General features: G+C 37.7%; 1 protein-coding gene across 6 annotated transcripts; it reads left to right on the top strand.

The window, feature by feature from the left end:
• The first annotated feature begins 1543 nt into the window (after window positions 1-1543).
• Window positions 1544-22177, top strand: MS4A13 (membrane spanning 4-domains A13). Of its 6 annotated transcripts, XM_060606807.3 has the most exons (8): window positions 1544-1864; window positions 1981-2142; window positions 3997-4115; window positions 6826-6966; window positions 10200-10256; window positions 11427-11546; window positions 15726-15821; window positions 21566-22177. In XM_060606807.3, exons 3-8 carry the CDS (start codon window positions 4062-4064, stop codon window positions 21623-21625), a joined length of 528 nt encoding a protein of 175 aa, XP_060462790.1. In that variant the 5' UTR covers window positions 1544-1864; window positions 1981-2142; window positions 3997-4061; the 3' UTR covers window positions 21626-22177. The 6 variants fall into 6 exon arrangements, with proteins under 6 accessions (XP_060462790.1, XP_060462789.1, XP_060462792.1 ...); XM_060606806.3 differs by lacking the exon at window positions 1981-2142 and having other exon boundaries at window positions 1544-1782; XM_060606809.3 differs by lacking the exon at window positions 1981-2142 and having other exon boundaries at window positions 1544-1852.
• The last annotated feature ends 1526 nt before the right edge of the window (window positions 22178-23703 follow it).

Here is a 23703-nt window from a genome sequence, read left to right as displayed (position 1 = left end):
GCCCATCCCACAGTTTGACCTACTCGTCTATTCTTGCCTATGTTCACACCGAATACATATGAATATGTATTGTATTCGCTGAATAAAGACGAGTACATATTTGGCCCCCATCCAAGAAAATCCTCAAATCCAAGGTAACTTCCTTTCTTAAATGAAAAGATATATCACTTCTCTTACAATCAGTCAATCATGGCAGCCAATTCCAATAGGGGACCATCTCATCAAAACTGACTCTCATTTCTACAAAATCCATAATCCTGATATCGATAATACATTCAAGCGAGTTCCTCTTTCTATAGCGCATAGAATGCTTAATATTGTCCGATCGCTCTCTGCTCAGACAGGTAAAGCACAAAACAACAATCTTAATGTTAGAAACTGAAGTGTTTTATTACAGCACTAAAACAAATACCCTCGGTGATACACTGACCAATACAAGATGTAAAGGTATTAGAACAGCCTGGACATATTTTCTTTTCTTTCAATTGAGGGGACTGTAGAGTCAGAATGCAAGGAACCTACCTGTGGGGCTAACAATAAAGTTACTGAGTTTATAACTGATTTTCAGGCTATGCATGATCCTAAAAGATCTTGGTGGCTTTAACATATACTGGTAATTTGCCTTTGGCAAAAAGGGGTTTTTTAGCAGCCTTTAGGTAATTTCCTTATAAAAGAAAAATCTGTTTCTGAATGCTTTGCTCATTATCACTCACTAGATATTTACATCCCAAGCTTGAATTTTAATTTTCCCAAGTACCAATGTAAATTTTCCTAGAACAAAAGAGACTTTATAACATTAAGCCATTCTGTGGCTGCAGGAATGTCCGCTCTGCAGTGACTTTACTGCCTCAGTAAGTCATGGTAATTGCATAATAGGAGTACCTGCACTTGTCAGTTAATTTAAGATCACATTTTTTGCTTAAGGTTCCCCCCAACCTCCGACTTCCTCATCTACCTTCCCACAGCAGACTCCTCTATATCCTCCGGCTGCTACCTCTACTTCTCTACACACCTTTTCCTAAAGATTGTTTTCACGACTCTCCACATCAAACAGAAAACTGATACCAGTGTAACCTGAAAGGTAAACTCACCTCGGGCAAGAGGATCAAAAAGTCATGCCGGTATCTCGCTAAATAGTCTCTTCATTAATTTCCTTCCTTGGCTTCTTCCGTTTAACACAAAAAACAAAAACAAACACAAAAAAACGGTGGAGGGTAGTCATCGACCCAACTGCCTGCCTTTTTCAACAGGTACACCTCCTAAAATGCATTTGCGCCACTTGTGCTACAATTTTCCTTTGAGGACAGAGAAAGTGAGGGACTGACTTTTCATCAGTGATCCTGGCCACTCATTATATAGAACATGCACCAGAAGGGTCAGTAACAGAAGGCGAAGTTTGGAAGGGCCATTTCTCCCGACACCAAGCGGGCCCGACCACGTGGCCCGCAGAGCCCTAGTGAGTCTGCGCACACACGGCCCCTCTCCCCACCGTCCCCGCCCCCTTTGCCATCCGGTACCAGGAGTCCCTGCGCAGGCGCAGGCACAAGAGGAAGGTGCAGCTGCTGCTGCTGCCGTTGGAGGCCCGCGTGGCTTGAAGAGCCTGCGGGCCTGCTGGGTCCTGGGCTCCTGGAAAGCTCAGTGATGCTCGCCCAGTAGAGTCTGGGGGCCTGGCCCTGAGGGCGCCGCCAGCTGAAATCTGCCTCTTGAGCTAGGCCTGGGTACTGGCAGGACGACCCGGACGGGGTGCTGGAGGAGCGCTGTTGGGCAGGGAGACCAGCCCCTGCGGGGATCCCCCTCTTAGCCTCGGCTTGGACCTGAGAGGGCAAAACTCGATCCTTAGGACCTTGACCAAGTAAAATGAGGGGTAATGATGTCGCTTTGCTTCCGCGATTTCTTCGGTGTTAAAAGCCCTCAGGGGGCATGGAGACAGGATTGGGTGTCCCCCACCTCCCTTATTCTGCCCCGCCCATCTTTGTGCAGATGGCCTCAGCCAGTCCGTTTCATCAAGTGTGAGTCCCAGGGTCACAGCCCAGGTCTGGCCCTGGAAGTGCAGAAATGAATCCCTCCACTTCCGGGAGCTCACCCTGCCTCGGGAGCCAGTCCTGATCATCCAAAGTGAGGTGACACCGTGATGTGGTTTAGGTGAGCAAGGAGAGGAGTATTAACGGACTGGTGGGGCAGAGGCTTCCCAAGGAAGGTTGTTTTGGAGCTGTTGGGGCTGAACCCCAAGGAGTGACAGGGATGAGGCTGAGAAGGTGGGCAGAGAACATTTGATGAAGGGCTTTCTCTGCCCTGCCAAAGAGTTTGAACTTTATTCTGAAGACAGTGAGGCGTCGCGTGCTAAAGATGGACAAGAGGTTTCTAGACATGAGCTCTCTGTGACTGTTCCAGAATTACTATGTAATAAGGCAAGTGTAGGGGATGAAGATAGGGCTGGGAATAAGGGCTAGGGGCTTGTTCTGCAGCTGGCTTTTGGGATTAGGGATGGGACCACCAGAAAATAAATACAAATAAATTATTTATTATTTATTTTTTATTCATCTAATTTTACAAAAATGAGATGCTTAACTGGGTTGTAGGGTAACTGAATGTAGATAGAATGTCATTTGAAAAAGTGCTAACTATCCTTTATTCCAGCAACATATTGTCGAATTTCTTAGTTTCTTCCTTCCAGCAGTTAAGCTAAAGAATTTTAAACACACACACACAACCTGTTTTTTCTTGGTGCTTTAATGAGTACTTCCTTAAAGTGTTGGTGGTTTGGGTGGGGGCCTGATGGAGATGCCAAAGGTGCTAAATATCCTCCCCAAGTCACTCGTGGTGCTTCCACTATCCGCTTTGTGAAAAGAATTTTTTCTGCGTACGCCAAAGGGCTAATTATTTTTTATGATTTTCCTAGCAATCTAGATATGACTTCCTCATTACTTTATACATGAATTCTGAAATTCTGTGTCTTTTATTTAAGCATGACAAAATGATCAATCTTGGTTGCTGTCTAGGCCTATACCCTTTCTTTGGTATTTCTCAGAGGTGGCATTTTAATATACAAAACTTATTATTTATACTTAGGTGATTAACATTGTTTTCTCTGCTGTCAGTAGCTCTTAAATTCTTGCCTAGCTTTTTTCTGTCTCTATACTTTAAGAGATTTAAGAGACACTCAGAAAACCAATATTTGCAACTAACGACTCATTAAAATAATCAAATCATGAGATTTTAAGGGTATAGGGAATGAGAGATCATTTACTCAAACCCTCCTTTCTGAAAGGACCAAGACTCCAGGTTTAAGATCATACCTTAGATGATCACCGGGCTAAGTAGCATGATTCATGTTATCGACCCAAGTATGACATGTTAGAAGATGTAGGACGATGTAACGTCAGATCCATAAAGGATACAATTATTAGCCAGGTTTTCTGAACACCAGGGAGAAATGCAGGAATAACAGGAAAAAACAAAACAATAACAAAAGAACAGGAGAAGCCTTTAGGATTGTAGAAGCAACTCCGGTAAGTTGTCTGATGGCAGAAAAAGTTCTTTCACACAGAAAGACAGCAAATGTGTGTAGGAAAAAAAAGAAAAAAATCATGAGCCCATGATGAATTTAAGTACAAGAACTTGGGTTTGAAATGCAAACATGGCATTATGAATTGCATTGAATCGATTACACATTGCAAATGAATTGTAAAAGCTTTACTGAAAATTCTCTAGCTCTGTTCCCTGGGTGTTCTTTATACCTTATCATCCAGAGCCACTGTTGCCTACTCAGGAAAAATAACTGTAATATACCTATACTTTTTAGTCATAGAGAGACCTTTCACTTATGGAGGCTGTTATTCAGAACAGGCAGATGCAAACTGATACCTTTACAAAGTAAGGCAGGGAAAGAAGAAAGCAGTTGCTTCAGAGTTTGGGGAGGTGGTTGTGAAACAGTAGGGAAAGAATCAAACTTTCTTTGAAGCAAAGCGTGTATATGTGTTTTGTGTCGTTTTGTAGAAGTTTGCTAATAAAGATATCACCAAAGATTCGAAGCATAATCATCTAGAGGAAATGCTGGTAGTATGGCTGTATGTGTATGTTCAAAACTCTCTACAGCAGACAGTCTTGTTTTAGGGGTAAGTAAGACTTCGCTCTTGATTAAATTCAGGAACATGCACTATTTCAGTTGAGCGAGGATGGTTCTTCCATCTGAAGAGGGGCATATTTGGTTAAGATAAAAAAAAAATGGGCTTTTAAGATTTTTGGGTTTTTTTTTTTAGTTGACACACAATGTTACATCAGTTTCAGGTATAAAACGTAGTGACTCAACATGACTATATGTTATGCTATGTTCAACACAAGTATAGCTACCATCTGTCACCATACAATGCTATTACGATATAGACTATATTCCTTGTGCTGTACCTTTTATTCCTGTGACTTATTCATTCCATAACTGGAAGCCTGTATCTCCCACTCCCCTTCACCCAAAAAATGTTTTTTAATGCTAATTGCCTTCTACAAATTTTGACTTATCTTCTGTCTCTTCATAAAGAAATACGTGCTTAGATATAAGCATACTGACTAAACCAATATACACAGGGTAAGAAATAAATCCCAAAAAGAAATCAAAGACATGGTATTTTTTTTAACTAAGAGAGAGATCCATTGCTGATCTCTTTCAATCACTGTATTGATGTCTATGCGCGAGGATGGTTACTAATTCGTCTCTTTAAGTTATAAACAGAGAGCTTAGCTAGCTCTTAATAAACACCAAGGAATTAGGAAGATCATGCCCTTTCATATCTGAAGGAGAAAGAACTCTCCACTGGATGTGAACTTTTCCTTTGAACTTGGCTGCTGTGTAGATCACTTGTCTAAGTCTCCCACCTGACCGTTCAACAGAGGTTATTAATCTCTTTGTAGTCGCAGACCCCTTTGTACATAGGAAGAAGGTTCTGAATCTTCTCCCCAGATTCATGTGTATATAATAATCTTTGGCCCTCATATTTTTGTGTTGGGGGAAGAGGACTGTGACTTCCTAGAATCCCATCTGTTGACTCTAAGTTAAGAACCATTTTTTTTTTTTTTTTTTTTAAACATTTATTTATTCTTGAGACAGAGAGAGACAGAGCATGAACGGGGGAGGGTCAGAGAGAGGGAGACACAGAATTCAAAGCAGGTTCCAGGCTCTGGGCTGTCAGCACAGAGCCCGATGTGGGGCTGGAACTCATGGACCGTGAGATCATGACCTGAGCCGAAGTCGGCCGCTCAACCGACTGAGCCACCCAGGCGCCCCAAGAACCATTTTTAAATAAGAAAACCCATCTTGTCCTTCACACACTAGCAACCTTGCTTTCTTGTAGAGTCCTTTTCAAGCTTTGGCTACTTGGATGTTTCATAGTATCATACAGGAAAACTGCCAAGGAGACACTTTTTCAAGCCCACTCACTTAACAGTTGGAAAGCCATGTGGAATTAATGTTCTTCATACTGATGTGCTTCTATAAGAGGTATTTACTGGATGCCTGCTCTATGCCGGGCACCATATTAGAGGCTGGTGACAACGGGGAGATACCTGAAGTCCGGGCCCTCAAGGATTTTGTGATTTTCTCCCAATCAAATCCAAAGAATCTCTGAAGATAATGCCATTCTTCCAAATTTGATGCAGAGGAAATCCTAAATTCTAAATCTGTAAAAAGTGCATAAGGTTGTTACCCAAAAGTGGTCTTTCTATAAAAGAAAATTCTCTAAAGTGTATCTCTAATATTAGCCAATTGCATTTATGTGTTTTTAGGCTACTTGCTTTACCAAGAGCTGGAACTATTAAAACACTAAGCAGTGTCCTATTAAAATTTATGTTAAAGTGAAAATAATGTACCCTCTGAAATTTTTAAAGAGTAGTTAAAAATGTGATCCAATATATGAAATACCAGTCCACATATAAATTGAGAAATAAATTTACTGGCACCTATTTACTTGGATTATAATTATCTTCTTACAAATTAAAGTTGAGTAATAATTCTCCCCTACACAACCCCTCCCCTATCCAATAGGAAGACCTCATACAAGCAAGTCTACATTGGAAATTCTTTGTATTTCTTGCTTTCTTTTTCTTTTATCCCTAGTTTTAGAGAGAGGGAGAGAGCATGGGGAGGGGAGGGGGCAGAGAGAGAGAGAGAGAGAGAGAGAGAATCTTAAGCAGGCACCACGCTTAGCATAGTGCCTGACACAGGGCTCCATCCCACGACCCTGGGATCATGACCTGAGCCGAAATCAAGAGTCGGACACTCAACCAACTGGGCTACCCAGGTGCCCCTCTTTGTATTTCTGTGTTGGACCATGCCTCACCCCAGCATGCTTGTGAACAAGATACACAACAACTAGGCCTTGAAAGAAAAGATAAATAAAAGATGCAAAAAGTGACTCAACCTTAATAAATTACTAATGTACAAGCAAATATTGGCCACATGGCTTCCTGCATGCAAATCAATTAGAACCACAGTTTTCCTCAAATACCTTCAGTTTTCTCCTGCCATTATTTGATAGGTAGGGAAGACAGCCAGTAGTAGAGTCAGACTGTCAACTTTTTTATGAGAGAATTGACCAGAATTATCATTGAACATTCTGCTGCTCCAAGTATGGCTTACTCCTATTTGGTAAACCTCAGTACTTTCTAGTTAGGGCTCTCTTTTGAAGCTAACCAATCCAGAAAATACATGGTAAGTGCATTGCTATTTTACTTTTATCTTTCATAAAAACCTTGAACGTGTCTTCTAGTTAACACTTACTGGAATTATGTTGTAAATTGCATGGTTTCAGTACTAATACCATTCTCTTCTCACAGGCTGTCCAGATTATGATTGGCATATTTCATGTTTTCATGTGGTACTTCCTATTGATTTTGTATATGGGACAAATTAGAGGAGTCTTTGGGACATACGAACCTATAACTTACAAAGCAGGATGTCCTTTATGGGGAGTCATCGTGAGTAGAATATATTTATATGATTTTATCATGCCGTAAATACTATTTGTGCCACTAGTGGAAGATAGGGAACAATTTCTAAACAGAGTTTTCAGAATTATGTAAGTAAATCCCATGTTGGTAACTTATTCAAAATCAAATTCCTTTTTTCAACAGATATTTTTTGAGACCCTTTAATTTACCAGTGCTATTATAAGAGATGTGGATACAGGAGGGAATAGACTGTGACAACCACAGGTTGGATTGTCCTTAGATATGTGGAAGACAAAGAATCTGAATTATAATAGCCATTAGCCTGGTTAGTTTTCATATTTAGGGTCCTTCTTCACACAATGAGTCTACACTCACATTTTCTAATGTGTGTATTCTGTGGTTTCTAGACAGCCATAAAGTAATAAAAAATTTGGAGAGTACAGCATCCTCAAAGCCAAGTAAACAATTAAGGAAAGATAAACTATATTGAAATCTGTTATTTTGCCAAATAGGGCTGAGAATTGACCATTGGATTTAGCAATATGGAAGCCAGCAATAAACTTGACATGTAGGTTCAGTTGAATGGTGGGGCAAAAACCTGACTGGAGTTGGTTTAAGAAATAACGGGAGGAGAACTAGAGACCACAGATACAACTCCTTTAAGGAGTTCGGTGTAATGTAGTGTATGTAGAGAAATGAGGTAGTAGCTGGGGAACTTTGGGTCAAGAGAGAGTTTGCTTATTTGCTTCAGTAAGTTGGTAGTATCATGTCATTTATCGAGGGGACTGAACCAGAAGAGAGAAAATGGATATGAAATAAATGGAAGCAGGTTGGGATTATTAGAATCCCGTACTGGTGTAGGCAAGAGATGATGAATTTTAATACATAAAATAGCTAGGTCCATGGGAAGTTCATCTCTAGCAGTGGTTCTCAATGAGAGCTGGTTTTGCCCCTCAGAGAATATTTGGTGATGTCTGGAGACATTTTTGGTTTTCACACCTGGGGTGAGCTTCTAGCAGGCAGAAGACAAGGATATGACTAAATACCTCACAAACATATAGGATGGCTCCCACAACAAAGAACTGTCCATCTATAATGTAAACAGAGCCAAGGTGGGTAATGGGATGGAAAGGTAGAGGAACAGAAAGGACAAATTTTGATTTGCAAGTAGATGGGACATTGGGAGCTTATGGAACTTTTCTTCCAATGGCTTCAGATATCTCCGTGAATTAGGAAGTCAGATCATGAGCTGAGAATGAGAATGGGATAATGGACTGGTTGTTTGAAGAAAGAATATGAAATAGTCATCCAGAAAAAGAGAGTGCATGCATTGTGGAAAAGTAGTTTGCCTTTCGCTAAGCATTAAGAGCTCACTTAAGCTTTAGGAACATGATTTGTGTGTAGTGAGATGGGTCAAGATTGTTGTGTGTCTTAGGTCATGTTTGGCCACATGGGTGCAGGCATTCAGTAGGAAGGAGAACTGCATTTAATCAGGATTTGGATTTGACCATGATCTGTGATCAAACAAGAACTGTGAAAAGGAGTTGAAAGTGTATGTAAGTGAATGTCGTGTTGACCATGGAGTTTAAACTGGCAAAGGAGAGAATATAACGGAGAGGTGAGGGTCTCGATTATAAATCCAATCCAAATGACTGTTAGAGTTGTGATACCACAGGCATGAGGTATAGAGATAGAAGCTGGTGGTCCTAGTGGGATACTTTAAATTGAGATTTGAAAAATGTTACACTTATTGGTAGAAACAAGCACAAGAGAATGAATATGGGAGTGAGTGACTGAGATAGGATGGGGTCAGAGGTCTGGAGAAGAGAAAGTCAAAGAACCACAAGCCCAGGGTGTTAGAAGGATAATTACCAAGATGTAAGAGGTGTGAGAGAGTGAGACAAGAATTAAAATCACCAAGAGGAGTGACCAAGTCGTCAATAGATGACTTCAACCAGGACAGATAGTGGGTGGTAGAATCTGACAATATTTGACGAGAGAGAGAGTTGAAAGTAATAATGAGGAGGAAGGAGACCACTTATCTTATGCCTAGAACCAATGGTATCAGGGCTGTAAGAGAAAATGACCACCACTTGAGAGGGCTATAGAGAAAGTTGTGGCCTCTAGGAGATCCCCTGCCTTTATATGTTGGTTCACAGGTGTCAATGCATTGCTTTACAGAACAGTAGAATAGTGAATTTGCAGTCAAAATCCAGATAAATGATTCATGGCCCTCAGCGTTTAATCATACGTGTTACAAAAATAGCATGTGTAACTCCTAGAATAAATTATCTAAAACTTCAATCAAATTTAATTAAACACAAAACTTCTCACTGAGGTCATAAACTTTGAAAGGTATCTTGTGAAGCACATGGTTTGGTAATTAGCTAGAGAGCACTCTAGTTTAAAATTCACCTTTATATTAGTTCTTCCTTTCACTGTGTACTTCTTAGAAATCTCAGCTTACAGAATGTTACAGAATGAAGTGCTGAGTGTGCAGATTTAAGTTATCCTTAAAGATAATTAGGAGTTAGTAAGCTTCAAGGTTTGGTCTTCCTGTAAACGGGATAGCATGAATGCTGTGTTTCCACAAATTATTCTTTGACTTAGATCTTTGTGAAAATGCCTAAAACAGATAAGACAAAAGGAATATATCAAGGGAATTGTACAGCTCACCTTCAAACAATATGGCATAGCTTTACACTTCTGGGAAATAGACAAAGTAACTTGGTATAAAATAATGGAAACTCTTAAAAAAAAAGGCAAAAACATGAAATGTAGTTGTTACCTTAATAATGACTACAGTTTCAAGAGGTGTGTTTTGTACAAACAATTTGGAATAGACTCATGAGCCACTTTTTCCACATCTGGATATATACACAGTAATTACAATCAGTGGCTTCAATTTATTAGGAAGGATAGCATTCGAAATAATAATCAAGTGAGTTCAGAAAGTCTGTGCAGATATAAGCAAACTTGGTCCCTGACTCAGGACTCTTGAAGTCATCTTTGGCATATCCCACAACCTGAATTCTGCCCACTGTTCCCCATAAGTTTCTGTGATTAGTGACCCTGCTATAACGTTTCAGTTCATGACTATATGATGGAAACTTGTCCTGACCCCTTCTACTGAAACCTCTTTATATTTTATAATTCTTTGTAGTCTAAAAATAATTGACTTAGAAGAGGAGTTGTTAAAAATATGTTTTAAGTTGATGAGCATCATCAATGAGTATTTATAAATATGTTTTTATATCCAGTTTATCATTGCAGGAGTCTCCATAATAAGAGTAGTAAAGCATCCAACTCCAGGCGTGGTAAGTGGAGATACTTAGGGTATCCTAGAAATCACTTGTCACAAAACTAAAAGGTTTTAGTGAGTATCTAAACAATGAAGGAATCTACCGTGCTTGTAAAATAAAGAATCAAGTGAAAATCTAGGAACACGTAATTTAATGTAGACATTCTATAGTGGTCAGCATCATTATGCAAAGGTTTCTAAATTTAAAGATAGGGCGTTTTTGGTTTAGTATTCTATCTTATTTTAACGTTGTATGAACTTTACTAGTAGAAAAAATTTAATAGGACCTAATAATGCCTTTATGTATAGACATAATACTACTATAAAACTTTATTTTCCAAACTGTCTGTCTAGTTTGGGGATAGTATTGGATCTTGTAATAAGATAGAGGATCTATCCAGAGGATCCATCTATGGTACAGGTAAGATATTGGAAAGAAAAAAACTCTCAGAATCTTAGAGCTCAAAGATACCTTAGAAGTCAATGAGTCTGATCTCACAGTTTTACAGATAAAATCTTACATCCAAAGATACGGATGGATCTCCCTAGAGAATGAAAATCCTGGGTTAAAAATCATTGACTCTTATTTGACTTACTTTTTTTACATTTTTTTTTAATGTTTATTTATTTTTGAGACAGAGAGAGACAAAGCATGAACGGGGGAGGGTCAGAGAGAGGGAGACACAGAATCTGAAACAGGCTCCAGGCTCTGAGCTGTCAGCACAGAGCCCAACGCGGGGCTCGAACTCACGGACCACGAGATCATGACCTGGGCCGAAGTCGGCCGCTCAACCGACTGAGCCACCCAGGCGCCCCTTATTTGACTTATTTTTACAAGCAGTCATTTTCCATCTTTTTTTTTCTTTTCCTCTTTGCAGTGGAACTCCTTTTGTTCAAACCCTATCTTCATCTTTCTTTCATATGACCCAGAATATTGTAAAATACAACATTTTTAAGCCCAAATGGAAGACTGATGCTTATTGGTGTGATATTTCACTGTTCCCTCCAGATTAACTGGGTATCATGTAAACCAGAAAAATATTTTACTCTAATGGCAAGCATACTAACACCTCTGAAACTTCAGAAACTAGATCAGCATTTTGACTAGATGATTTTTTTTCAGCAGTACAAACAACCAAAGTGTTTATTTTGAATATAACAAACTTTCCATGTATCTTCTTTACAGATTACATTTGCTCTGATCATGAACATCTCATGCATAATGACTTCAGTTATTGCATCAGTTCTAACAATAATTGAGTTGTCTTCTTTTAATTCGGTGTCATATAGGAATTATGGACAAGCGGTAAGTGGCCAATTCCTTAGGAACATCTTAATTTAAAACAATTCTCTTCCAAGGTTTTAAAGCCTTTGGAGGTAAAACAAAGCTTTTACCAGTCTTCAGGAAATTCTTTTATTTAAGTAATAAGGTCTTGATTGAAAGTTATTTTGGGTTTTTTTATGTTTATTTACTTTGAGAGAGAGAGAGTAAATGTGCACCCGCACGAGCAAGGGAGGGACGGAATGGCAGGGGGGACAATATCAAGCAGGTTCCACACTGTCAGCGCAGAGCCCAACACAGGGCTCTCAGTCTCATGAACCATGAGATCATGACCTGAGGCAAAATCAAGAATCGAGTGCTTAACTGACCGAGCCACCGGGCGCCCCTTGATTGAAAATTTTAATTCAAAAATAATTCTGACATGATTTTTTGGTAAATATTACTAGAATGTTTGAATTCCTGACATGCCTAATTAAAACAAAGCAAGTAAATAATGTGAAGGCTTCAGTGATAAGTGTATATGCATTAGGCGTAGGGTCACTGATGATTCTCTTAATGAAAGAAAAGTATAATCCTAGACCTTAAAACGATTCCCAAAATCAACAAAAGAATTCTGCTTCCCAATGCTTATAGTTGGAATTGTTGACACCTAGTAATTTCTGGTTTAACACAGAGCTTTTCATGTGTAGCCTATTTTTGTGTCTTGCATCAATTTGCCTTGTGTCCTCAAATGCTAAATGTACATGAATCTGTCTTGCTTCCATTTAATCGAATAACCAATCGTATACCTTGTACTAGAGAAATAACTGCATTTCTTTGTAAGATAGTAACATCTTCCATTAAATGTGAGTATCTTCACTGATATCACAATCTGTTTCAATTGTGTTGGCTTTAAATTCAGAATCCCAGAATATTAGTGCTGCAAAAGACTTCAGCAATACTTATAAATAAAAATCTTCCATTTCAAATGAGAACATACTAGAGTGGAGCTCCTCCTTACTTTCTTTTTCTTCAATTTTGTTTTCAATGTTTGTTTATTTTTGAAAGAGAGAGACCGAGCACAAGCAGAGGAGGGGCAGAGAGAGAGGGAGACACACAATCTGAAGCAGGCTCCAGGCTCTGAGCTGTCAGCACGGAGCCCAACACAGGGCTCCAGCTCAAGGACCGTGAGATCTTAGCCTGAGCCAAAGTCAGACGCTTACCTGACTGAGCCACCCAGATGCCCCTCCTCTTTATTTTCGAACAACAGAACAAAAAATAACAATTTGAAAGTTTTAGTTCAAAAATAATTCTAATGAGAAGAGTCATTGTAGATGAGGGATGAACTTCCTACTCCCCCCATCGTGCTCTCTACCTGCACTGTATTATAAAGGGACCATCAGTGCTGACCTGAAGTCAGTATTAATGATCAATTTCAGTCTCCCAAATGCACATGTTTCAGTTTTGTTTGCTGTGATTAATTACATGAAATGAACTTATATATTAGACCCACAATCTTTTCCTGGAGGCATTATAGAATTCTACTCCTGCATTTACTAAGGCAGCCAACATTTTACAATATTTTCCATATGTCAGCTTTTCTAACATAAGCAAGTTGCTTGGCTAACCCCACAAATTCATCAAGTTACCAGTGTTTCCAGGTAGGTTCAGCTATCCCAAAAAGTGCATGCCCCTGAAACATACTTCTCAGATAGGAAAATGGTTGCTAGTATAAATCCAGAACCAGACTGACTTTATTCAAACACTATCTTTAATACTCATTGTATGTGACCCTACGGACAAGTTTCCTAACTTCCCTGTTCCTTAGTTTTTTTATGTGTCAGTGGAGCAAATGATAACACATACCTGTTAGTTAAACTGCTTTGTCTCCCAGACTCCAGGCCTGTAATTCCAAATATGCCTGTATATCTCATATGGATATGCTTCTGGTGTCAAACAGAATTTCAACAGATATAAAATGGAAAATATTTGCCTCCTCAAAAGTACTGCGCTGCAAGACTCCCTTATTTCAGCCTCCGGAGCTCAAAACCTTGATGCAATCCTGTACCCTTGTCTCTCCACTGTCTTCCCAATTACCAAGTACTATTTATTATTTACTCTAATTTTTATTAATTAGGGCTCTCTTGGTTGTAAGTGCCAGGAAATACAATGCAAATTGACTTAAGCAAGAAAAGGGCACTCACTGATTTATGTGGGATTCAAAGGCTTAAATCACGTGTCAAGAACTCAGTCACTCTCTGCTGTTTGCCTGTTCGAACTTTTCTGGCAAAAAGCGGGGAGAATTTGTCTGAGAGTAACACTTCACATGTATAAATTAAGGAACGTGGGCAAAATGACTTTTTACAATCTTGGTAGCTAAGAGGTCACCAGAACTTCCCAGCTAAGATGCTACAATCGTGTTTCTGCCAACAAAATTAGATCAGAATTCTGATAAGGTAACTTGCCATTTCAAACCCTCTGTAGTCTTTTCTTTATCCTCCTGTTAACATCATGCACTCCCTACACCCGAGTTAAATTCCCTTTATCGTTTTCTTAAAACACAAGTCACTCTTTTTTTTTTTTTTTACATTTATTTATTTTTTGAGAGACATAGAGACAGCACAAGTTGGGAGGGGCAGAGAGAGAAGGAGACAGAATCCAAAGCAGGCTCCAGGCTCTGAGCTGTCAGTACATAGCCCGATGCAGGGCTTGAACTCACAAACCGTGAGATCATGACCTGAGCCGAAGTTGGATGCTTAACTGACTGAGCCACCCAGGCGCCCCAAAACACGGTCCTTCTTGCATTCAATTTTTCGTTCATATTTCAAACCATAGGTCGTATGATATGTATTTTGGCTTTATTATCATTTCTATTTTATGTCTCCATTTCTTAATTATTTTGTCACACTTGTAATGTGTGCTATTACATTTTTTCCAGAACAAGATAGGTTACACTGAAACTAGTAAATGAAAATTCAAAGCTGCCTAGAATGTTGCATCCCTCCTTCATTTTTCTCAGTCCTACTCTTATTTCCAATGTCTTACCTCTTTATGAAGCCTTCCTAGATATGAATGGCTTAGGGTAAACCTCCCGTCCCCTAAAATTACCGAGCAAGTTTTTTATCCCTTTTGACGTATTTAACCTTATCGTATGTTACCTTACATTATCTGTCTTTTCTACTTGAATATAAACCTTAAGAAAGCTAGAATTTTTGGTCATTTCATTCTTACCGTCTAATCCCTACCACCTAATAGTTTCTTGCATAAAAGATATCAAATAAACCGAATGAAAATGGAGAAGGAGGAAGAGAAAACTGAAGGAGAGAAAATTGTAATGTTACTCTTTCCACGTCTGCATATCATTCTTGTCTTTCTACAGCCAGCACAAAAACTACATTTATTTTCAGGATTAAGACCAGTATCATTCATCCTGATATGTAGTTGAAAATATCTTTCTTTACAGAGAGGGAAGGAGGCAAACCATAAGAGACTCTTAAAAACTGAGAATAAACTGACAGTTGATGGGAAGTGGGAGGGAGGGGAGGGTGGGTTATGGGCATTGAGGAGGGCACCTGTTGGGATGAGCACTGGGTGTTGTATGGAAACCAATTTGACAATAAATTTCATATTTAAAAAAAAAGAAAATATCTTTCTGACAGCAACAGAAGGGATCTGCTTTATTATCCCAGCAAAATCATAATCACCTTATACTTCCAAGTGAGATGGTGGTGTTTGAGTATTTACCCATCCTTCCACATCATGTTCCAGCAATTTCTATGTGAGATTTTTATCACCACACAGATACATTTAAGTAGGTCTGTAATTAACAATAGTTGTTTTAATACATGAAGATTGCTTGATAAAATCTTTTAGTAGGCGTCTTACCATTGGAGACAGAAGAATCAAATCTTATTGACTGAAGTGTTTGGATAGAGCCCCTCGTCATGAAGAGAATAACAAGAATGAAGAGTTCTAAGAAGACTAGAAGGCTGAGTGATGAAGATCAAAAACGGAAGCTGTAGATGGTGAACTGGGGGAATTAAGGCTAGAAAAAGTGGAGCCAGAGGCTAAGGAGTAGAAAATGACTAGGGAAGTCAGATGGTGAAAGCATCTTACTTATTTTTCCTGTTTTCTTTGACTGTCACAGTAGGAGCTCTTTCTGTGAATGTACTTGCACTTACTAAAGATAATAATGCAAGATTTCTCCCTATTTTCTGGTTTCAGAAACTTGGAAGGGAAGTTTCACGTATTTTACTGCTCTCTTACTCCTTTGAGATTTCTGTTGCATTAACATACGCAATCTTTGGCTGTATTGGTTTGGTAAGTGTACGTGTCAAGAGATGTTGATTTCTAGCACACATTCTATAAAGAGATGATACGATGTGTTAGAACTCATGAAAATTGAATATGTGACTATTTCCTTTAACGTTTTTCCTTATTGTTTATAAAGTTACCAAAGTAATACCTGAAACTATCAAGTAAAATTAGAGTAAATTATTATTGTCCTCATCATACCCACACATCCAAATCCACACAAAAAAGACACAAACACACACGCAGACCCACACATACAGTTTTCTTTTTTACTAACTGTGTGATCCTATTCATATTGCTTTCTCACATGCATTTTTTCTCAACTATCATAAACATCTTTCCATGATAAAACAAAACAATACCTTTTAGTAGCATCATACTTTTCCTTAGTATCTATTTCAACATTTTTTGGCTGCATATTTATCTTTTTTCCAGTTTTTTAAAAATTATAAACAATGATCTTTGCATATAAGACTAGTATTTCTGTAGGTAGTTGATTTCTAGAAGTGTAGTGACAAGTTTGATAACATCCCAAAATGCTGTCAGAATCCAGAAGTTTATGAGAATGATTATTTTGTCACAAGCTTAAAAAAGCTAAGTACCAACATTGATTCCTTCTTTCATATTTATGGAGGGCTTACTCTTTACTAGGCATTGTAATAGGCACTAAGAATGCAATGATTAAGGGGCACCTGGGTGGCTCAGTCAGTTAAGCTAACTTTGGCTCAAGTGGCTTGTGAGTTTGAGCCCTACGTGAGGCTCTATGCTGACAGCTTGAAGCCTGGAGCCTGCTTCGGATTCTGTGTCTCCCTCTCTCTCTCTCTGCCCCTCCCCCACTCACACTCTGTCTCTCTCAAGAAATAAATAAACATTAAAAGAATTTAAAAAAAAAAAGAATGCAGTGATTAACAAGACAACATCCCTACCATCAGAAAGCTTTCTGTTTCAGTGGAAGAGAAAGACAATTAACAAATAACATACACACACACACACACACACACACACATATATATACACCCACAAACATATGTACATATATGTATATATATACACACATATACATATCTTTATATATATATTATATTTATATTAATTTATAGTACTATATATGTTAGATTAATACTATACTTTTATATATTAGATATTTTATATATAATATATATTATAGTACTATATTTTTGAGTGTTTATATATACTACATACATGTGTGTATATATATATATATATACACATACATATATATATATATATATATATATAAAAATAATTTAAGGAAGTGGAAAACTTATGGAGTAAAAGGAAATGGAGTAAAAAGACAAAGCAAAGATTATTTTTACATAGGATAGTAAGAAAAGGCCTCCATGCAGGGACTAACTGAAGTGCAGAAGTAACTGAGACTACATGGAAAAAAGAGTTTTCTAAACAGAGGGGATGTGTGGGGCTTCCAGAATGGTTGAGTGAGGATATAGTAATGCTCCCTAAAAATAAATGCTAAAACTGGACAAACTGTCAATAAACAATCTTTTAAAGATTCTGGAAATTTACCAAAGCATACAAAATATTGAGAAGCATTTACTGAAGAAAATTCACTAAATCTCACTAAGAATAGTTTAAACATTTTAGTTTGGGGCTGCTCCAATTCCTCCCAGCCTCCACTCCCAGATTCCCTTTTGCAGAAGTTTACATAGGATTGGTTTTTATTTGGTTTTACTCTGTTAGAGTACAGAAAGTTTAATGACCAGGGGTGTTATTAAAACGGTAGTCATCTCAGTGGCCAAAAATCTAGGAAAGCCAATATAACACTCAACCTAACTGAGCTCATGATGTTTGTTCGGGTAGGAATTGACTGGCAACCAGCCAGAAACTTAACGGGGAGATCCTGAGAGCAAGAGAGCCAAAGTGGGCCTTGATAATATCCTACTTATCCTTGTTTCCTGGAACATTATAAATGTGCATGGGCTAGGCTATGCATGCATTAGGACACTGGAGAGGGTCCTAGTAAACTGCTCACCCCTGGCTGAATAAGACACCTTGCAAACACAAATTAAAAGCTGGGGCAGATTTACAAACAGCCTAAACTTTGAATACATCCCCTAAGCTACATTGATTCATTGACAAAGGCTGGAAATATTACTGGTTCAAAATATATATTACTTCGCTAGGGCTACCATAACAAACTATTACAGACCAGATGACTAAAACAACTAGAATTTCATTTCTCACATTTCTGGAAGCTGGAATTCCAAAATCGAGGTGTTGGCAGGGTTTTGTTTCTTCGGAGGCCTCTCTCTTTGGCTTTAAATGTCTGTCTTCTCCCTAGGTCTTCACATGGTCTTCCCTCCTCTTATAAGGACATCAGTCATTTGGAGTAAAGCCCACCTTAATGACTTTATTATAACTTTATTACTGCTTTAAAGACTGTCTTCTAATACAGTCACATTCTGGGGCACTAGGAGTTAGGACTTTAATATATAAACTTTAGGGAGACACAGTACAGCACATCACAAGGTGTTTAAGCACACCTCTGACCACTGATTGGCTGACCACCTATCCTGACCAAGGAAGAACCCCATTAAACCAGTCTTAAGATTAAAAACATAAATGAAAAAATGAAAAAAGTAAGTAGATTGATATATCAGAGGCTATATACTGCAAGGGACACAGACTCCACAAAATTGATACAGGCAAGTCACAAAAGGCAGCAATAACAACCACTCTTGGGGAGAAGATAAGGGAATCAGAATCCAGAGTAGCTACAATATATTATGTAAAATATCCACTTTTCAACAACAACAAAAAAAATATGACAAGCAAAAAACAGGAAATAGTGACACCCTTGAAAAAAAGCAGTCAATAGATACAGTCTTAGGGAGGAAGAGAATGACAAATGATGGGCTTCACAAAGAAAGACTTTAAAGAACTAAAGAAAAACAAGTTGACTAATATGTTAGTTAACATATTAATATTAAAAATGATGACTCATCAAATAAGAGTCTTAATGTCTATTACCTTGATTGTAGTCATATGGTATCATGGTATTTGTGTATGTCTAAATTCATCTAATTGCACCTAAATTCATATAATTGCATCAAATATGTACAGTTCTTTATATAAAGCTATTAATTTTTAATAAACAATGATATAAATGAAAGAAATACTAATTTTTAAAAAGAACCAAATGGAAATTCTGGAGTTTAGAAATACACTGTTACTGAAATGAAAAACTCACTAGAGGGACTGAAGAGCAGATCTCTGACAGAAGACAAAATCAGCAAACATGATAGAACAATATAGATCATCCAATCTGAAGAACAGGAAATAATAAGAAAATTTAATAGAGCCCCAGAGATCTATGGGACACCATCTAGTACACCAACATATGCATAATGAGAATCCCAGAAAGTGGAGGAACAGGAAAAAATCTTGAAGAAATAATGGCCAAAATTTTCCTAAATTTGATGAAAAGTATTATTCTATATATGTAAGAAGCTTAATAATATCCACTTAGAATAATCACAAAGAGATTCACTCCTAGACACCTGAGACCCAAACTTATTTTAAAAGGAGAGAAAATCTTAAAAGCAGCAAGAGAAAAATTGATTTCATATACAATAGAACCACTATAAGGTTAACAGCTGACTTCTCATCAGAAACAATGGAGGCCTGGGGCGCCGGGGTGGCTCAGTCGGTTAAACTTCTGACTTTTCAGCTCAGGTCATGATTTCACGGTTTGTGAGTTCGAGCCCCACATGGGGCTCTGTGCTGACAGCTCAGAGCCTGGAGCCTGCTTCTGATTCTGTGTCTCCTTCGCTCTCTGCCCCTCCCCCACTCACACTCCATCTCTCTCTCTCTCTCTCTCTCTCTCTCTCTCAAAAATAAACATTAAAAAATTAAAAAAAAAAATAGAAACAACAGAGGCCTGAAGGTAGTGAGATGGCATATTAAAGTGTTGGAGGAAAAAACAGTCAAGCATGAACTCTATATCCTTTAACTATCCATTCAGAAATGAAGGTGAAATAAAGACATACACAGATGAACAAAGAGAATGTGTGGCTAGGAGAACTGCCTTAGACACTATAGGAAATTCTTTGGTCTAAAAGAAGGTAATATCAGATGGCACTCAACACCTGAAGAAATAAAGAGCATCAGGTAAAGGTAATTACGCAGATGACTATAAAAACAATATAAATATATCTTTTGTGCTTCTCTTAACTGATTTAAAAGACAATTGCGTAAATTGCATTGAACTCACCCGGACAATCGAAAATAATCTTTTTTTCAAGTCATGTGATTATCAACCTTAATTCCCAATGACTCAGCTCTAACTTGTAGCATTAAAGCAGCCATAGGCAATATATGAATGAATGGATATGGCTTTATTCCAGTAAAACTTTCCAAAACAGGCAGTGGGCCAAATTTGGTCCATATGCCATAATTTGCCAATCCCTGTTCTATAGATACATATTTTCTCCTTTTTTTCTGAAATTTTAAGAAATAAGTTTACAAAGTCAATAATTATAACACTGTATTGTTGACTATATGACATGTAGGTGTAATATGACAATAATAACACAAAGGAAGGTGGAAGGAATAGAGCTATACGAGAACAAAGTTTCTATATTTTACTGGAATTAAATTAGCATTCATCTGAAACACTGGTAAATTAAGATGCACATTGGAAGTCCTAGACTAATGAGTAAGAACACTGAAAAATTATAAGGAAATAAGATCAACAAAAACTTAAGATAATATATAGAAAGTACTAATAGGTAAGGGAGGAACATAAAAGACACAAGACCTATAGAAAAGAAATAGCAAGGTATTAGACATAAATCCAACCATTTCAGTAATAAGATTAAACTAAAACTGCACTGAGATATTAACTTCCTAACAGAATGATTACATTTCAAAATACAATTCTAACTAATGATAATGACTATGGGTAAAAGAAATCTTTCACTCCTACTTGGAATATAAAATATTACAACGACTTTGAAAACTTTTGGGGCATTATTATGGAAAGTTAAGGTGTATATACCCTATCAGTAATTTTAGTTCTTAGTACGTATCCAGCAGAAATGTGTGTGGGGATGTACTAAGGTATACTTCCAGGGAAATACCAATATTAATTCATAATAGTCCCAAGGTGGAAACAGTGCAAATGGGTGAGTGGTGAATATATTGAGGAATGTTACTCTAACAAAATTCTACGTGGTAATTAAAATGAACTGTAGCTTCCCTTAACAACATGATGACTCTCATTTATTCAATGTTAAGTATGGAAAGTCAGACTCAAAGAATGCATGCTTTATGATTCCATTCGTATGACGTTTGAAACCAGGCAAAACTAAACCTGAACTGTAATGTTTACGGAGGGATGCAAGCTAGTAAAACTAGGAAGAAATGATTAATTACCTAAAAGTCAAAATGACAGTGACTTTGGGAAGGAAGAAATGGGTAAAAATTGGGAAATATCGTGACAAGGTAACTTGTGGGGTGCTGGCATCTGTTCATGTTCAAGAAGAATATTTTGTTATTGTTAAAGTCTGGAAGTCTGCCAAACCTACCAACGTCTAGTAGGAATTAAGAGAGTGGGTTGAAGTAGAGATGGGACGGAAAGAGGACAAATGGAACTTTGACATTTTACTCTATAAACATCAGTACTGCTTATATCTTTTTAAAACTAAGTCATTAGATGTATGATATTAGGAAGCATGATATGATTTACATGAGGTTAATTTTTTTTTCAGAGTCATCGTAATGAAGATAGTCTCACAGCTGTCCCAGAGGAATTTGAGAGTACTTTTTAAGAACCTTAAAAATGTGAGATTTTTCCTGGTGCTCATACCTGCTGTGGGCCCTAATGATATCTCTGTATAACAAAAAGCTGCTACAAAGCCCACAGGTGTTGTGCAAAAGAAAATACAAAACAAGTTGGATTTTTTCTTCTCGGTATTCAAGAAATTTCTCTGCACATATTTTTGTAGGCTCCAAGTGGAAAGCTTTTCCCTATTTAAATACGTTATTATGAGGGAAAAATTATTTTCTAGTACTCTGAACCTGTCAACCCTGTCTTAACTCTGAAGCTGTCACCTCTCCCTAAGAGAGCTTTCGTAAGAGACCATAAAAAAGATCTGTGGTTGTCTCTAGAGGGCAGGCTATAAAGACTTGGTGAGTGATACTACGTAATTCTCAGGAAAACTTTAAAATACAAGTAAAGAGTACATTTCAGCATGACTTCTTCTACCAGAACTAGCTTCTACTTGAACAAAGGATGAATCCAAAGTCATCCGACTCATAGTCCCTTCATTGTTCCTCTTTGACTGTTTCTCTCCTCATTAAAGTTCCTTCCTGCCCTGAAAGTCTCTGCTGTCTTTCTTCCCTTTCATTTCCCTTGCTTCTTATTTCTCATCATTGCTTTGATCATCTGTGCAGTTGCTTTTCAAAGTGAACAGGCTGCTTTTTCATAATCAGGAGAATCTCCCAAGAATCTGTTCTGAATTCAGATTCCCCCTCTCTTCTAATAGGGAACAGCACTTCAGAAAGCCTTGCTCAGCAGAATCAATCATGCCAGTGAGTTCATGTAGCTCTCTTTTAAATGTGCTGCCGTTTTTTGTTGGTTTTCGGCCTTGTCTCAAAAGGTTTCATCAGTTGCTATAAAAAGATTTCATGGGTCTAAGAATTTCAGTTCAACACACATTGAGTGTCTTCCGTGTGCTAATGATTATATTAAACTCAGGAGTTATCAAAGACTAATAAGGGACCTCACCACGAAGAGTTTTTTGTTTTTTTGTTTTAGGGGAAGAAACAAACAGGTAACAAATCAAGACTATGCAGTGTGATATATATATATATATATATATATATATATATATATATATATACACAGAAGTATGAAACAAATGAAGTGGCACAGAAGAGATAATGATCCTTCTGTTGGGATATAAGAGGAAATAAAGCTTTATGAAGGATATGGCCTCTGAGCAGGGGGGTTAATTGTAGTTGATGAAGCAGATTGGAAGGTGGGAAGACATTTCAAATGAGAGTAGCTAGTGCAAAAACCAAAATGTGAGAACGATCATAGTATATTCTAATAACTAAAATATAATTAAAACACAATGACAAGAAGGAGCAGTTCGAGTGAAAGTTGGAGAGGGAAGAAAAGGCCAGATACTAAGACAAATCATCAAAGATTGATGACTGTATTGTATTGAACTGTATCTTGAATATAGTGGGAAGCCATTGAAGAGTTTTTAAGTAGGGAATGACAGGCTTGGATTTATTTTTGAGGAAAAAGTATTGAATAGGGAGAAATGCATTAGAAAGGTTAAATTTGATAAGAACGGCTAGAGTGTGGGAGGGAGTAATGGATAACTATTGCAATGATTCAGAAAAGTAATGAAAAAGAGGGTAAGTTTTAGCTATAATGATTGATTAAACATAGGTGATGAAGGAAAAAAAGAATCTAAAATAACCCACCCCCCCCCCCCACCACCAGTTTCTGGATTGAGTGATACAAAATGTAAAAGACACAGCAGGCTTCAATAATATGACAAATTCTATTTTTGGATAAATTGAATTTAAGATAACTATGAGACATTAAAGTAGAGAGATCTATTAGGCAGTTGAAAATACATACCTAGGAGTTGAATGAAAGCTCACTATAGAGATTGATTTTGGTAGTAGCTAAAAATATGAAAATGAGAGTTTCCATTTTCAGCAATTAAGGACTAGGTTCTTGCAGCTCAAACATCCTACAAAGAACGCAACAAAGGCAAGCCACAATTTTTAAACACCATCTGTTCAAAGATAACCTGAGATCTAGGATTTAGGGAGATTGGATTTAAGGAGCTAAGATTCCAGAGTTGCAAACAAGGCACAATACAAG

Source organism: Panthera onca, chromosome D1, assembly GCF_046562875.1.
Source record: "Panthera onca isolate mPanOnc1 chromosome D1, mPanOnc1 haplotype 2, whole genome shotgun sequence".
Lineage (NCBI taxonomy): Eukaryota > Metazoa > Chordata > Mammalia > Carnivora > Felidae > Panthera > Panthera onca.
The sequence above is the reverse complement of the archived record's forward strand: the minus strand, read 5'-3'. Positions and strand labels throughout refer to the sequence as shown.

Excerpts from the sequence above, each read along its gene's own strand:
- MS4A13 (XM_060606806.3), top strand. The coding sequence starts at position 4,062 with ATGGCTGTATGTGTATGTTCAAAACTCTCTACAGCAGACAGTCTTGTT. Across the intron at positions 4,116-6,825 it reads CAGACAGTCTTGTTTTAGGG|GCTGTCCAGATTATGATTGG; the intron begins GTAAGTAAGACT and ends CTCTTCTCACAG. Across the intron at positions 6,967-10,199 it reads GTCCTTTATGGGGAGTCATC|TTTATCATTGCAGGAGTCTC; the intron begins GTGAGTAGAATA and ends TTTTATATCCAG.